At 31.9% G+C, this 13,181-nt stretch overlaps 1 protein-coding gene across 1 annotated transcript; it reads left to right on the top strand.

The window, feature by feature from the left end:
- The first annotated feature begins 10,414 nt into the window (after positions 1-10,414).
- On the top strand, positions 10,415-12,151 carry LOC100260584 (cytochrome P450 86B1). The gene has a single exon (XM_002264241.5). It carries the CDS (start codon positions 10,415-10,417, stop codon positions 11,978-11,980), a length of 1,566 nt encoding a protein of 521 aa, XP_002264277.2. The 3' UTR covers positions 11,981-12,151.
- Positions 12,152-13,181: the final 1,030 nt, after the last annotated feature.

Raw genomic sequence — 13,181 nt, 5'->3', positions numbered from 1 at the left:
AGGTTGGGTCTGTATTCTACCCAAGTTGCACCCCTAACTTAATATCTATCTAATTATACTTCTTGTCATAAATTTTAAAAATAAAAAATATTAATATTTTTTTATATGAGATACAAAAGTTCTTAAAAATGTAATGATTTTTAAAATTATTTAAATAAATTGAGATATCCAATATTTTTACTATCTCAAATTATAAATTTCCAAAAAAAAAAATATATACAAAATATAATGAAATTTTAATAGATAATTCTCATATAAAAATATATATATATATATATATATATATCCAAACTGTAACTATCATTTTTCCTCATTTATATGAAAATTAAATAATTTTAAAATATATAAATCTCTTTACTAATTTTAATTATATTTAATTTTTCATATTTCAAAAACCAAACACAAAAAATATAATTTTTCTGCATGTTTATTTTTTCGACAACCAAACATAACATAATTAAGTCTTCGATGAATTTACTTTGATTTCAAACATAATGAATGAAGTGAATGAATTAGGGGCTGATTCTAAGCAATAATGCAGAGAATGGTAGTTCACTATCAAAACAAAAGAACAAAATGAAGGAGGAGGAGAAGAAGAAAGAATAAGAGAAAAAGCCTTGGTTGCACTTACTACATTCCACTTATTTGAAGTGACTAAAGAAATTGTTGACAAATATGCAGTTGTGTAGGAGTGCAAGATGCAGTATCCAAATAAACCTCTTCCAACTCCCTGCATGAGCAAAAAGTCCACTAACTCATCCTATAACCCTAAAATCTTTGTCAACAAATCTACACTCCTCTCCACCATTTATTTATCATACTACCATCTATTTGCATTTTCACCAATGTAGAAAATGGTCTAATAGATAATTGGGTTCTAGACTGAAAATAAATTCAATCTTAGCTTTCACCCACTAAGCTTGAAATCCATGATCACAAATTGATGGGTGTGTCTTATTCACACATACACATTGCAAGAATCCTCAGCTAATGATGTTATTGGAAGGAATCAATGGGTGATGACTATGATTGTGACCTTAAGGTCCCACTAATAATTAAACATCTATCAATGAAGGAACACTTATACCGAGTATGACATGGAATTCTAAAAATCCATGACTCATAAACAACAAGGTTTACCATGTGGGAACCTTGTTCCTATGACTCATAAACTCCCTTTGTTTTTATTGGTGGTGCTTTAGGCGCCCTTTGTACACTCCCTATGTAATTTAGGGTGCTTTTGCCATTTCTCATGTTTTTTTTCCCCTCAAAACAGGAACAACTGTCCATGCACCACAAGGGCTTCTAAAGAGCTGGGATTTCAAGGAATTTCTTCTTGTTTGTAGTTTATATGTCTAGTGTTCCTTTTACTCCAGTTTAATGACAGCGCAAACCACTTGTAAGCTGAATTCTTTCATTTTCTTTATGGAATACATTGTACTATCATTTCCCAGGGAAAATATATGTATATAATAGAAAAAGAATTGAATACACCATTTACAACAGCATGAACATGAATTGTGTATGCATTTCTAAGTACCTTTGAACACTTGTAAGTAGTTAGAAAAACATATATTGTATCTATAGCTATTAGCATAACATAAATAGAAATGGCTCATGTATCCCTTTCAGTTTCTATCAAATATAAGACGCAAACACTTCAGATAGTAGCTATTCCAGAGAGACTAAAAAGTTCAATATCCCTTACATGATAGTTGCATTCAAAAGTTTGGCAACCTAAAAAAAATATGCAAAGAGAATCATCAAATTTCAAAACTAATACAGAAAGTAGAAAATAGGTATCACATGCAAGATTAGAAAATCCAAGTCAACATGTTTATATTATCAGATAACACAAGGTCAAAGTATTACCTTATCAAAAATAGGTATTATGTGTTTGTTTAAATAGTTGAGAAACTTGTTGTTTGATGCACCCCTCTGTGTGGAAACCAGGGCTTTAGTTGAACAGAAAAATATAGAATGAACCAAATAAGGAGAAATAAAAAACCAACAGAATCTATACCACAAAAAAAAAAAAGGAAGAGCTAGGAAGAAGCATGATATCAGTCTATTAATATCATCCCCATCTGAAACCTGCATTTCAAATCCTATGTAATCAGGAAAGAAGTAATAGAGCAAGCCATAGCATCATAATGTAAAGCTATAAATGAGATCACAAAGGAACTTGAGAATCTTGAGGAGCAAAGACAACATTAACAATCAATGACATTGGGTCATAATAATGCTATGTAATCATGATGATATAATGTCTCTTATCTGGTAAACATTGTTGCATGGTATATTTCAATTTCCAGTAAATAAAATATGAAGTATCTCCAAAAAAGTACAAAGATATTTTTTCTCATGGCACTAAAAAATCTCAGGATCTTTCTTTTGCCCAAACCAAACTCATTTTTCCACAACATTGGAAACTCTAGAGATTCAAGCTCTTTATTTTCATTTTAGAGAGGTGCAAACACTCCATTTCAATTCAACTTGCAAACTTTCTCAAGTTTGAGTCAGTTAAAACTTGATTAGGGCTGCAAAACCAATCATATTTTTAACCTTACCATTTTCTCAATTTTCCAATTTTCATAGATTTCCATATTGAAACCTTTTTTTTTTTTTTTTGGAAATAGTAATTCAATCTTCAAACTAAAGAGCAAGCATAATTTTCACAAGATATCAAAATGCCATGGATATAAATCTTAAAAATTGTAGTAGCCATACTAATTACTCAACTTAGCTTGAAGGCATAATTTTCTAGGTAACAGCAAATAGCATGTGTATTTGCGGTATCCATAGCCATGAATTCGAACTCATTTCAGCCAAATCATAAATGAAGTGTAAGACACAATAGATTATCAACTGATTTAATAAAAATTAAAATGGATAATTAATAATTAATAATTATATATATGGAGCAAATTGTTCTCATGATTTGTTTCCTTTTTCTTTTTCATACTAAATCCAAAATTCAAAAGGGTGACCCACTTCTCTCACTCGGGCATCAAGGAGCCATTTTCTGAAGTTTCCCTCCAGACGAGAGAATCCCTAAAAAAACCCTATTTTCCTCTACCACTCTCAATCCTCGCAGGTACTAATCTAATCACTTTATTAATTTTTTTTTTAAAACTCCCGTTTGATTCCTAAGAAAATCCATCCCATTTGATTCCCAAGAAAATCCATCCCCCATTTGATTTCCGGGAAAATTCATCATCGTTTGATTTCAGAGAAAATCCTTGCAAAACCCCCAAGGAAAACAAAAAAAATTGTTTTTTTTTTTTCCCTCCTTGTGTTTTATGGATATGTTCTAGGAGTCTCTTTGCTTTTGTGCCATTGGATTTAAATTTCACAAAACCTAAATCCACAATTTTTGAGCTAGACTGAAAAATACCACATTTGCCTGCAAATCATGATCAGATTACCAAATACCATCTTATGTTTTTTTTTTTTTAATGTTTGGACAGATTTTGCATCATGCGTGGCCTGGCCTGGTAGGAAATATTGGGAAATTTCTCAAAAATATGGTAATAAATACCGATAAATACCAAAATTTTTCTCCATATTTCAAATACTAGTGGTTCCCAAATTTTTTTCCCTCAACGATTCTCCACAAACAGTTGTCTTGTAAACATAAATATTTAAGATATAACAAAACAAAAAAATCCCCAAATATTCTAAATCATAGGGTCATGAACAATGCAAAACAACCTTCGACCCAAATATTTTCTCAACACCCAAACAAATCCTTAAATGGAAAACTCACCTACGATTAATCCAAAAGGAAAAGGAAGTTCCACTTTGGTTTCCAGAAACCTTAAAAAATTCCACCTTTGATGAAGAAAGATGAAGAAATGGCTCAACTTTGTCTTCGTTGCAGGTTTTCGGAAGTTGGTTATCGAGTTTGGGTGGTCAGCTCATGAACAAAGACACTAGGGTTAGGCCAAAATGAGACAAAATGAGAGGAAGTGACAGAGTTATGAAAATGCAGAGCAAGATCAGGTTAGGGCAAAATGAGAGGAAGTGACGGAGAGTTTCCCCAAATTCCAAAGTTTATCGGGTCGGGTGTTTTATGGGTTTTGCAAATGTTATATTTTTAAAAGCACAACTTTTGGTGACATGGAGACGCTTGATGGCTACTGACAGGGATGAATGGAGGGGTAATTTCGGAAATGCAATTCTAAATAGTATATAGTGCATGAAAAGGAAAAATTTTCTTGGAATAGTGAACATATCTTGGGTTATGCAAACTTGGGTTTTGAAGACAATATTATTGGAAAATGGGCATCCTGAAACACAACTTTCCCTATTTAAAACAAGTTTTTACCAAAATATGTTGAACATTTTGATCAAGAGCTAGTGCAGCATCCCCAGTATGCTGGTCATTCTCAGATCTGTTCATTCCTTTCATATGAAGAACTGTATCACACGAACAATTCAAAGAAGCTTGTCTGCAAAATAAGAGCTGATCTGTAGCACATATACAAAATCATAAAAATCTTATGTAGAATAGAAGATGGAATCAAGATGCCAACAAGCATTTGCAACTTGTATCCTCATTCATACCTGCTCTTTGAGATATTCAGTAATATGTGATTCAAAAACCTCAGCAGTTGCAACAGTGATTGATGGAGTACATGAGTCACCATTCCTTGCAGATGCTCTATTTGCCACTTGCTTTCGTGCATATTTCCATGGGGTATACACAAATTTAGAAACTATCAAAACAAAATGATCTTACAAAAGCAGCCCTATGATGACAAAACCTTAGGACACGAGGAGAACCTAAATAATAACTTTGCCACCTAGGTCGTCAAACTAGTAAGGTACAAATACACATCATATAAAGTCTCATAAGGTTACATACATAGTACAACCCTAAGCTAGTTAGCATGTTTGACTGGAAAGGTGACCCAATAACTCAATAAAGGTGTGGATTTTTTTTTTGTGTGAGAGAGGGGGTGAGACCTTTTTTTAGGGGATCTAAGATTTGCTTTTACTATAAAATAATGAATTTTTATAATTTTATTTACAAAAATATTTCAATTTGATTTCTATTTACAAATAAACTAATTTCTTTACAAATTTTATTTACAAAAATGCTTTCAATCCAATTTTATTAATAAAATGATTTCTATAACCTTAATTTGAAAAAGTAACTCTGATCTTATTCTCATTAAAAAAATATATATTTAAATCCTCTATTCCTAAAAAAATACTATTAATCCCATTCTACTTAATGAGAGAGAATTAAAAAAAATCATTTTTTAACAATTTTATTAAAAATTAACCTTTTGAGAAATTTTATTTAAAAAATCAATTTTTTTGGGACAATTATTACTAAAAACTTTTTTTTTAATTTTATTAAAAACAATTTTCCAAATTTTACTAAAAGCGTTTTTATGAATTTTTTGAACTTTCTTTTATTAAGAAGAATATTTTCTAAATTATTATTTTTATTAAAACAAATTTAATAAATTGTTCCTATTATTTAAACAAAATTTCTTATTAGTTAGATACTCAATTTTATACACAACAAGTAAACATATACAAATGAATATTTATAAAAAAACTAATAGAAATAAAACCAAATGGAAGTGGGAAATAAAGTGTATACCCTAATAAGCCCACAATAAGTTCAATGTCTCCCTGAATCTCCTTTTCCTCCATGAAATTCAACTCTCCATGTGTCACAAATCCATACTCAGCCAATAAAATACCAATACAAGTAGTGGAATGGGCCCATACAAAACAAAAAATGAGCCAAATATTCATAAATGTACAAAGTTCAAAACAAATATTCAAGTCCAAATTCAAATTTTAAATTAGTCCAATAAATTTCATCAATTAAAAATTGGTTCAAATTAACAAATATAATCTAACCAAAATATCTCACATGTCATAAGCCCTAGTCCAAAATTTTCAAATTAATAATCAAAATATAAGCTCAATTAGTCAAGCCCACATATAACAAATCAAAATAAATTTAATTAGGCCTAAATTTCATATCTCATAATTCAAGTCTAATGTAATATACAAACTCAAATTCACAACAAAAATTAACCCAAATTTAGTATGTAAAGCCCAAATGTGACAAAAAAAAAAATATTCCACAATATTATCTCATGCCCAAATTAAATAATTCAAATGAGCAAAAGTCCATATAAATTATCAACTAATCTCACAAATTTCCCCAACAAAAAATTAGCCCAAATTTCATATTAAATCACCAAGCCAACTCTCATAAACAATTACTATTAAAATCAAAGCAAGGAAAAATAATAATAAAATAAAATGAGATAAAATAAAGCAAAATAAACTTACACATCAAAGGATTTTTTTTTTTTTTCTTTTTTACGCAAGGAAGATTGGGGGGTGGCAATAGAGGTGCTTGGAGATGGAAGGAAGATGAAAATTAAAAAATAAATAAAATGGTGAGGTGAGAAAGAGATAGAAGAATAAGAGAAGAGAAATGGTTGTCAATCAGTAGTGGCTTACTAACGGCGACTGGTCGGTGGTCCTACCAATGATAGTAAGGGTTGATGGGTTTTTGGGAAACCAAAAAGAAAAGAAAATAAAGAAAAGAAAATGAAGACTAAAAAAATGGAGCAATGAGAAGAAGAAGATGGGAAAAGAGGGGGGAAGTGAAAGGAAGAAGTCGTGTGGGTGTCTCTATGGTTAGTGGGAGAGGAAAGAGAGGAAAGAAGAAGAGAAATATAATAACAATAATAATAAGATAAGAAATTGGAGGGGATGGGAATGGGGGGAGTGTCTCTTAATGTGGAGGTATGGGGGTAGGCTAGGGTATGTATGGGAGAGAGCGGGAAAAAGGAAAAAAAAAAAAAAAAAAAGGAAGGAAAAGAAGGGAAATGAAAAAGAATGAAAGAAAGAAAGGTAAAATAAAAATAAAATAAAATAATAAAAATATAATATAATATAATATAATATATACAAATAAAACAATAATTACAAAAAGTAAGATTTAAAGGATAGAAATAGGCAAAAAAATCAAGTGTAATCAGGTTTGAAATCTAAGGATAAAGTTGGGCTCAACATCAATGTAAAAATAAATTTAAGACAAATTTTATGGTCTATAATATGTCTATTATTTAAATGTGAATACATTGAAAATGGAACAAAATTTAATTATTTAATTTTAACTATATATTAAAAGTTACTTGCTTTAATTTTATAATTTTAAAAAATATTACATTGTTTTACTTATATTATAACATATTTAATATTATAAATATTTTTTAAAATAATTACTTTTAAATTTATTTGCAACATTAGGTAATAGAACATAAGTAGTTGAATGGTGCTCATGCCTTGTCTTGTACTTGAAGTTTAGCCTTTTACCTTGAATGTGTTTTGTTCCATGGATTTTTCTTAAACTCATATTATCCATCCCACATGGAAGGAGATAAGAAGAGGCCTTCAAATTCCTCATTCAACCATACTTTGTTGTGGCATGTGGAGGCCTAAAGCCAAGGCCACCAATAGGGTTTTTTTGCTATAAAAAAAATCGAAGGTTAAGGTGCGACCAACTCAAACCCTTTCACCACCAGTAGGGATAGCAATAGGGAAAGTCTTTTCGAGTTCTCCCACCCTACCTCATCCCTAATAGAACGGGTTTGATATTTAAATAAACATGTTAAGGGCGAATTGGGATTTTTTTCATACCTAGAAAGGGATCAAGGTAGGTTTGAGTATTGCCTTATCCTACCCTCGTTTATATATAAAATTAATTTAATTTAATTTTTATTTTCCTACATATATATATATATAACAAAAAATTACTTTTCAATAAAATAATTTATAAAAATATTAATTTTACTTCTTTATAATATATATATATATATATATATATATATATATATGTCATATGTCATATGACTGGAGAATATTCTTGTCGGTAGAGCATCATGAGAAGCTTGAATGGAGAGAGCTTAATGATGCCATATGACTGAAAGGAATCTTATTTTGATTTCCTTATTGGAGGGAGAATACCCTCACAATCATCTTCATTATCTTGAAGGTAGTTTGTTGTAGAATCATCTGAATCAGCATAAGAGTCCTCTTGGGAGAAGCTTGAACTGCTTTTGTCAAGGATTTTCTGAAATTCTTAAGGGGTTTTTGTTGTTGCTAACATGGCTTGGAACTGCTATTTCTTAAGAAGAAACTGTGACATATCATCAGAGGATGAAGCTTGTGTAGGATGCTTTAGGAAATATTGCTTTACTGCTTGCAATGAGGCATCATTTTTTAAGGCATTCCACCACTTAGTCTTGAAAGTCCTTCCAAGGGCTGGAAAGGCTGTTGATTCATCTGCAATAATGATATAGTCCCACTGGACTATCCAAGCGAGGCCAAATTAACTGAAAAAGAATAATAAAGGGGGAAAAACTGAAAGTTCGCTAAGGATAACAAAAAGCAAACAATGTTTTTCTCCTAATTGGTATTGTTTAATATTCCTTTTTTTGTTATTTAAGGAGGCTCGATCCTCGGTTGTAAGTAGGTCTCATTTTAGGTTCCATTTGATGTTTCATTTCTCTCTCTCTCTCTTCTTTCTCTACCTTTCATCATGTAAGCTCTCAATCCAAAAGCTTTCTTCAAAGCTTTCTTCTCTTCTCCCATTGTAAGATATTCAATTTCTCCTTATTATAAGTATGTTATATATATATATATATATATATATATTAATGTAATTGAAAAAATTTAAATAATTTTTTTTTTAAAAAGGGTTTTAAATTTTTTTGTATTAAAAAAAATAAACTAGGCAAAATAGAACAAGTATAGGAAATTTTTATACCCCCACTTTGTTTAATTTTTTTTAATAGAATATGTATGAGAATTATTTTTAATAAATAAGGCGAGGTTAGGATGGAGGTGACCTGTTCTGAACTCATCCTATTGTCATCTCTAACCACCAATGTGGGCTTGAAGGATGAATCAAACGAGAGTAGGCTCTGATTGATAATCCAAACTAGCTAGTCCAATTTGAATTTTAAAACATTACTAAAAACACTAAAAAATAATTTAATTGTAAAATTGGGGATTTAAGTAATAAAATTAATTAAAATGGCGTGATTAGAGCTTAATAATCTTTGAAGGGAATAGGAATAAAAAAGGCTTTAAATTCCTCATTCAACCACACTTTGTTGTGGCGCATGGGGCCCAAAACCAAGCCCACCAAATGTTCAAATGGATCGGGCTGGGTTGCTTTTCTACAAAAAAAAATAAAAATAAAATAGGTTAAGGAAAAGATGCCACAAACCCCAATTGGTTCACCATTTTAGTCATCAAATTGTTGGTCCGTCTGGTTGGATGTTGGTTCAACTTGTACTCCAACTTGAAGGATGAATCGAACCGTGCTAACTCCGGTCAATGGTTTGAGCCAATCAATTTGGTTCGATTTTTAAAACATTACTTAAATTATTAAAAAAAAACCAAGTTAATTATAAAAAAAAAAAAAAAAAAGGACTTAAAGAACGATTAAAGCTTAATAGTCCTTGAAACTATATGAATTAAAACCCAAAATATGTAACTTTTGAGCTCCATCAATGGTCAATGTTATGATGGAGAAGCCTCCATTCTGCAAAGTGGTTTTAAAATCCGAGCTCATTACACCTAATTAAAACTATTTAAGATTTTAAATGCTTTTGCCTTAAAGGTGTGAAAATAATTAAGATTTTACCTATAACAATCAAGGTACTATCTTTTAATAATAATGTTGATACTATTTATTTTCACTTGAATGTGTACGTTAGATTATAAAGTCTGAATTAGTTTTATTGCACTTCATTTGAAATGTTGGCGGTCAAGGCATTTAGTCAACTCACAGGAGTTGAAAGGGGCAGCACCTTGTGAGAAATTTTTTAATTATGTGATAATTGACGAATTTTGCCCCTATTATATATTTAACCTTTTTATGTTTAGGGTTTTATTCTTTATAGAATATGGTCACAATTGAGAGGATTTTTTTCAAGAGTTTTTACCTTTATAATTCTTTTCATTCTCTTTTATTAGTGGAGTATTAAATATTGGTACACTTCATAAATATAGGGATTGATCGTTTAACCACCACGTTGAAAATCCTTTTTTTTTTTCTTTTTTTTCTGCTTGCATGTGTGTGATTTGGTTAACATAATAAAGTTAAACTAATAAGAGAATAAAACAACTAAATTATTTCTAGAGTTTCTACACTTTTAAGCTTGAAATGAGCCTGAAAAGCATATTCGTGATTAAATTCTTAGCCAGCCAAGATTATCACTTTCTTTCCCTATAAAAAGCATCATCACAAGTATTCTTTTTAATGATGCCCAAAAAGGTTGGTGAAGCCCACTAGCAGGGGCATGAGTTAATAAAATGAGAGGCCATCACTCTTCCATCATCTGATCTCGTAAGAGCAATGGCTGGAAAGCTTGTTATCTCTGTAGTGAAGTGGCTGTGCCATCACATATGGTTTTCTGATATAGCAGTGGCTTTGTCCATTGTATTCATCCTCAGTTGTATACTTAACAGACTCACCAACAAAGGTCCCATGTTATGGCCAGTGCTTGGAATCCTTCCTTCTTTGTTCTTCCATATGAACGACATCTATGACTGGGGAACAAGAGCTTTGATCAAAGCTGGGGGAACATTCCACTATAGAGGAATGTTGATGGGTGGGAATTATGGGATCATGACTGTCGACCCTTCCAACATTGAGTTCATGCTCAAGACAAGGTTCAAGAATTTCCCCAAAGGTAACTACTACAGAGAGAGGTTCCATGATTTGCTCGGAGGTGGCATTTTCAACGTGGACCATGAATCATGGAAAGAGCAAAGGCGAATTGCAAGCTCTGAGATGCATTCCACTCAGTTTGTGGCGTACTCCTTTCAAACCATTCAAGATTTAGTGAACCAGAAACTGTTGGAACTAACAGATAAGCTGGCCAAGTCCGGAGACTGCATTGATCTGCAAGAAGTGCTTCTACGTTTTACTTTTGATAACATTTGCACTGCAGCTTTTGGCATTGATCCAGGGTGCCTGGCCTTGGAATTACCTGAAGTTTCCTTTGCAAAAGCCTTTGAAGAGGCTACTGAATTAACCTTGTTCAGATTCATGGTGCCACCTTTTATATGGAAGTCCATGAAGTTCTTTGGAGTAGGAACCGAGAAGCGGCTCCAGGAGGCTGTTCGGGTTGTACATGATTTCGCCGAGAAGACGGTGGCAGACAGGAGGATTGAATTGAGCAAGACTGGAAATTTAAACAAGCAGACCGATCTTTTGTCAAGAATCATGGCCATTGGAGAGCATGAAGAAGGTAAAGACAACCATTTCTCCGATAAGTTTCTTAAGGATTTTTGCATAAGTTTCATCCTGGCAGGACGAGACACCAGCTCCGTGGCTCTGGCATGGTTCTTCTGGCTAATAAACAAAAACCCAGAAGTTGAGAACAAAATTCTAGGCGAGATCAATGAAGTTTTAGGTCACAGAGAGTCCAAAACAGCTCTCACCATGGAAGACCTAAAGAAGATGGTATATCTGCAAGCAGCCTTATCCGAAACCCTACGTCTCTACCCTTCAGTTCCAGTAGACTTCAAAGAGGTTGTAGAGGACGATGTGCTCCCAGATGGGACACGAGTGAAGAAGGGCTCTAGGGTTCTCTACTCAATCTTCTCCATGGCTCGAATGGAGTCCATATGGGGCAAAGACTGCATGGAATTCAAGCCAGAGAGGTGGATCAAAGATGGTCAGTTTGTGAGTGAAAATCAGTTCAAGTATCCTGTGTTTAATGCTGGTCCCAGGCTCTGCATAGGGAAAAAGTTTGCATTCACGCAGATGAAAATGGTGGCTGCTTCAATCCTGATGAGGTACACAGTTAAGGTAGTGGAAGGTCACAGTGTTGTTCCAAAAATGACAACTACACTCTACATGAGGAATGGCTTGTTGGTGACTCTTGAGCCTAGGCTGAGCCTTGTTATTAATTAGCTAAGGTTCCACACTCATATTCCTTGGTTGGTTCTATGCATGCATCTGTATCCTTTCTAATGGAATAAGAGGAATTTTATACAAATTGAAGTCCAAGAAATGAATTGAGATGATCATCTTCAATGATACCATTTCATTTTATATATATGGACTTTGTGTAAAATTCCTAGTTCATAAAGCTATTCTATAGTAAGTTTAACTAATTGTCATTTGGATATTCTCAACCCCGAAAACAAGAAAGGGTGGAGAGATATTCTCTTGAGTCTTGGTTGTAATGGTTCTACGTTACTACATCTTTCTTAATTTGAATGCATTGTCATTGAAGCCCCGTTGTATGAAATAGATTATATTATTATTATTATTATTATTAAAGGTAAATACATTTTACCTTCTCAACCATTTTTCTTTACATGTTTTATATTTTATCGTCTCATATTCAAAATTCAATATTTCATTTTTTCAACTTGTTAAAGAACAAAGGAATTACTCTTTTTTTATTCGACGCTAATTTGAATTTACTTTAAATTTAGAGCCTTGTAGTAAAATTTTCTAAACTCCTTCAAAATATGATATTCATTGATTTTCATTTTTAATTTTAGAGACTCACACGATTATTCATGACTTTTTTATATGATCGAACCTTTCTAAGAAGTTGGAAGGTCAAAATATTGAATTTTGAACATAAAAGAATAAAAAGTACTATTTTTTAACAAGAATGATTGAGGGTAAAAGATAAAGTGTAAAACCATGTAAATGATCGATCGAGGGTAAAATGTATTTAAGTCTTACCATTATTAAGCCTACAAACAGAAGTGGCAGGAGGCTTTATGTATCTGCATTTCATTAACGAAATATATAACATCTATGACCATATGAAATGCATGCACAAGTATTTAAGAGCCACTTGGATGTTCCGCATTTAATTTCCAAATAGTAAATAACATGATATAAAACTATTCTTAAATAAATAAATAAATAAATAAAGTCATTTTTTTTTCCACCATCTAAAAAAACCATTTCCTCCTCTATGGAGAGGAACTATCTTGAAATTACCATCTAAATTAGTCCTCCAAATGACATCGTGCTAAGAAATTTTTTTGTTGACCGAAATGATTAAATTATCTTACAAGGATTTAGAGCTTATTTTGGAACTATTTTTTATAATAGTTTTTTTGTTCTCTAAAACAAAAAATACAAGAAA

The sequence above is a fragment of the Vitis vinifera genome, chromosome 3 (genome assembly GCF_030704535.1).
Source record: "Vitis vinifera cultivar Pinot Noir 40024 chromosome 3, ASM3070453v1".
NCBI lineage: Eukaryota > Viridiplantae > Streptophyta > Magnoliopsida > Vitales > Vitaceae > Vitis > Vitis vinifera.
The sequence above is the reverse complement of the archived record's forward strand: the minus strand, read 5'-3'. Positions and strand labels throughout refer to the sequence as shown.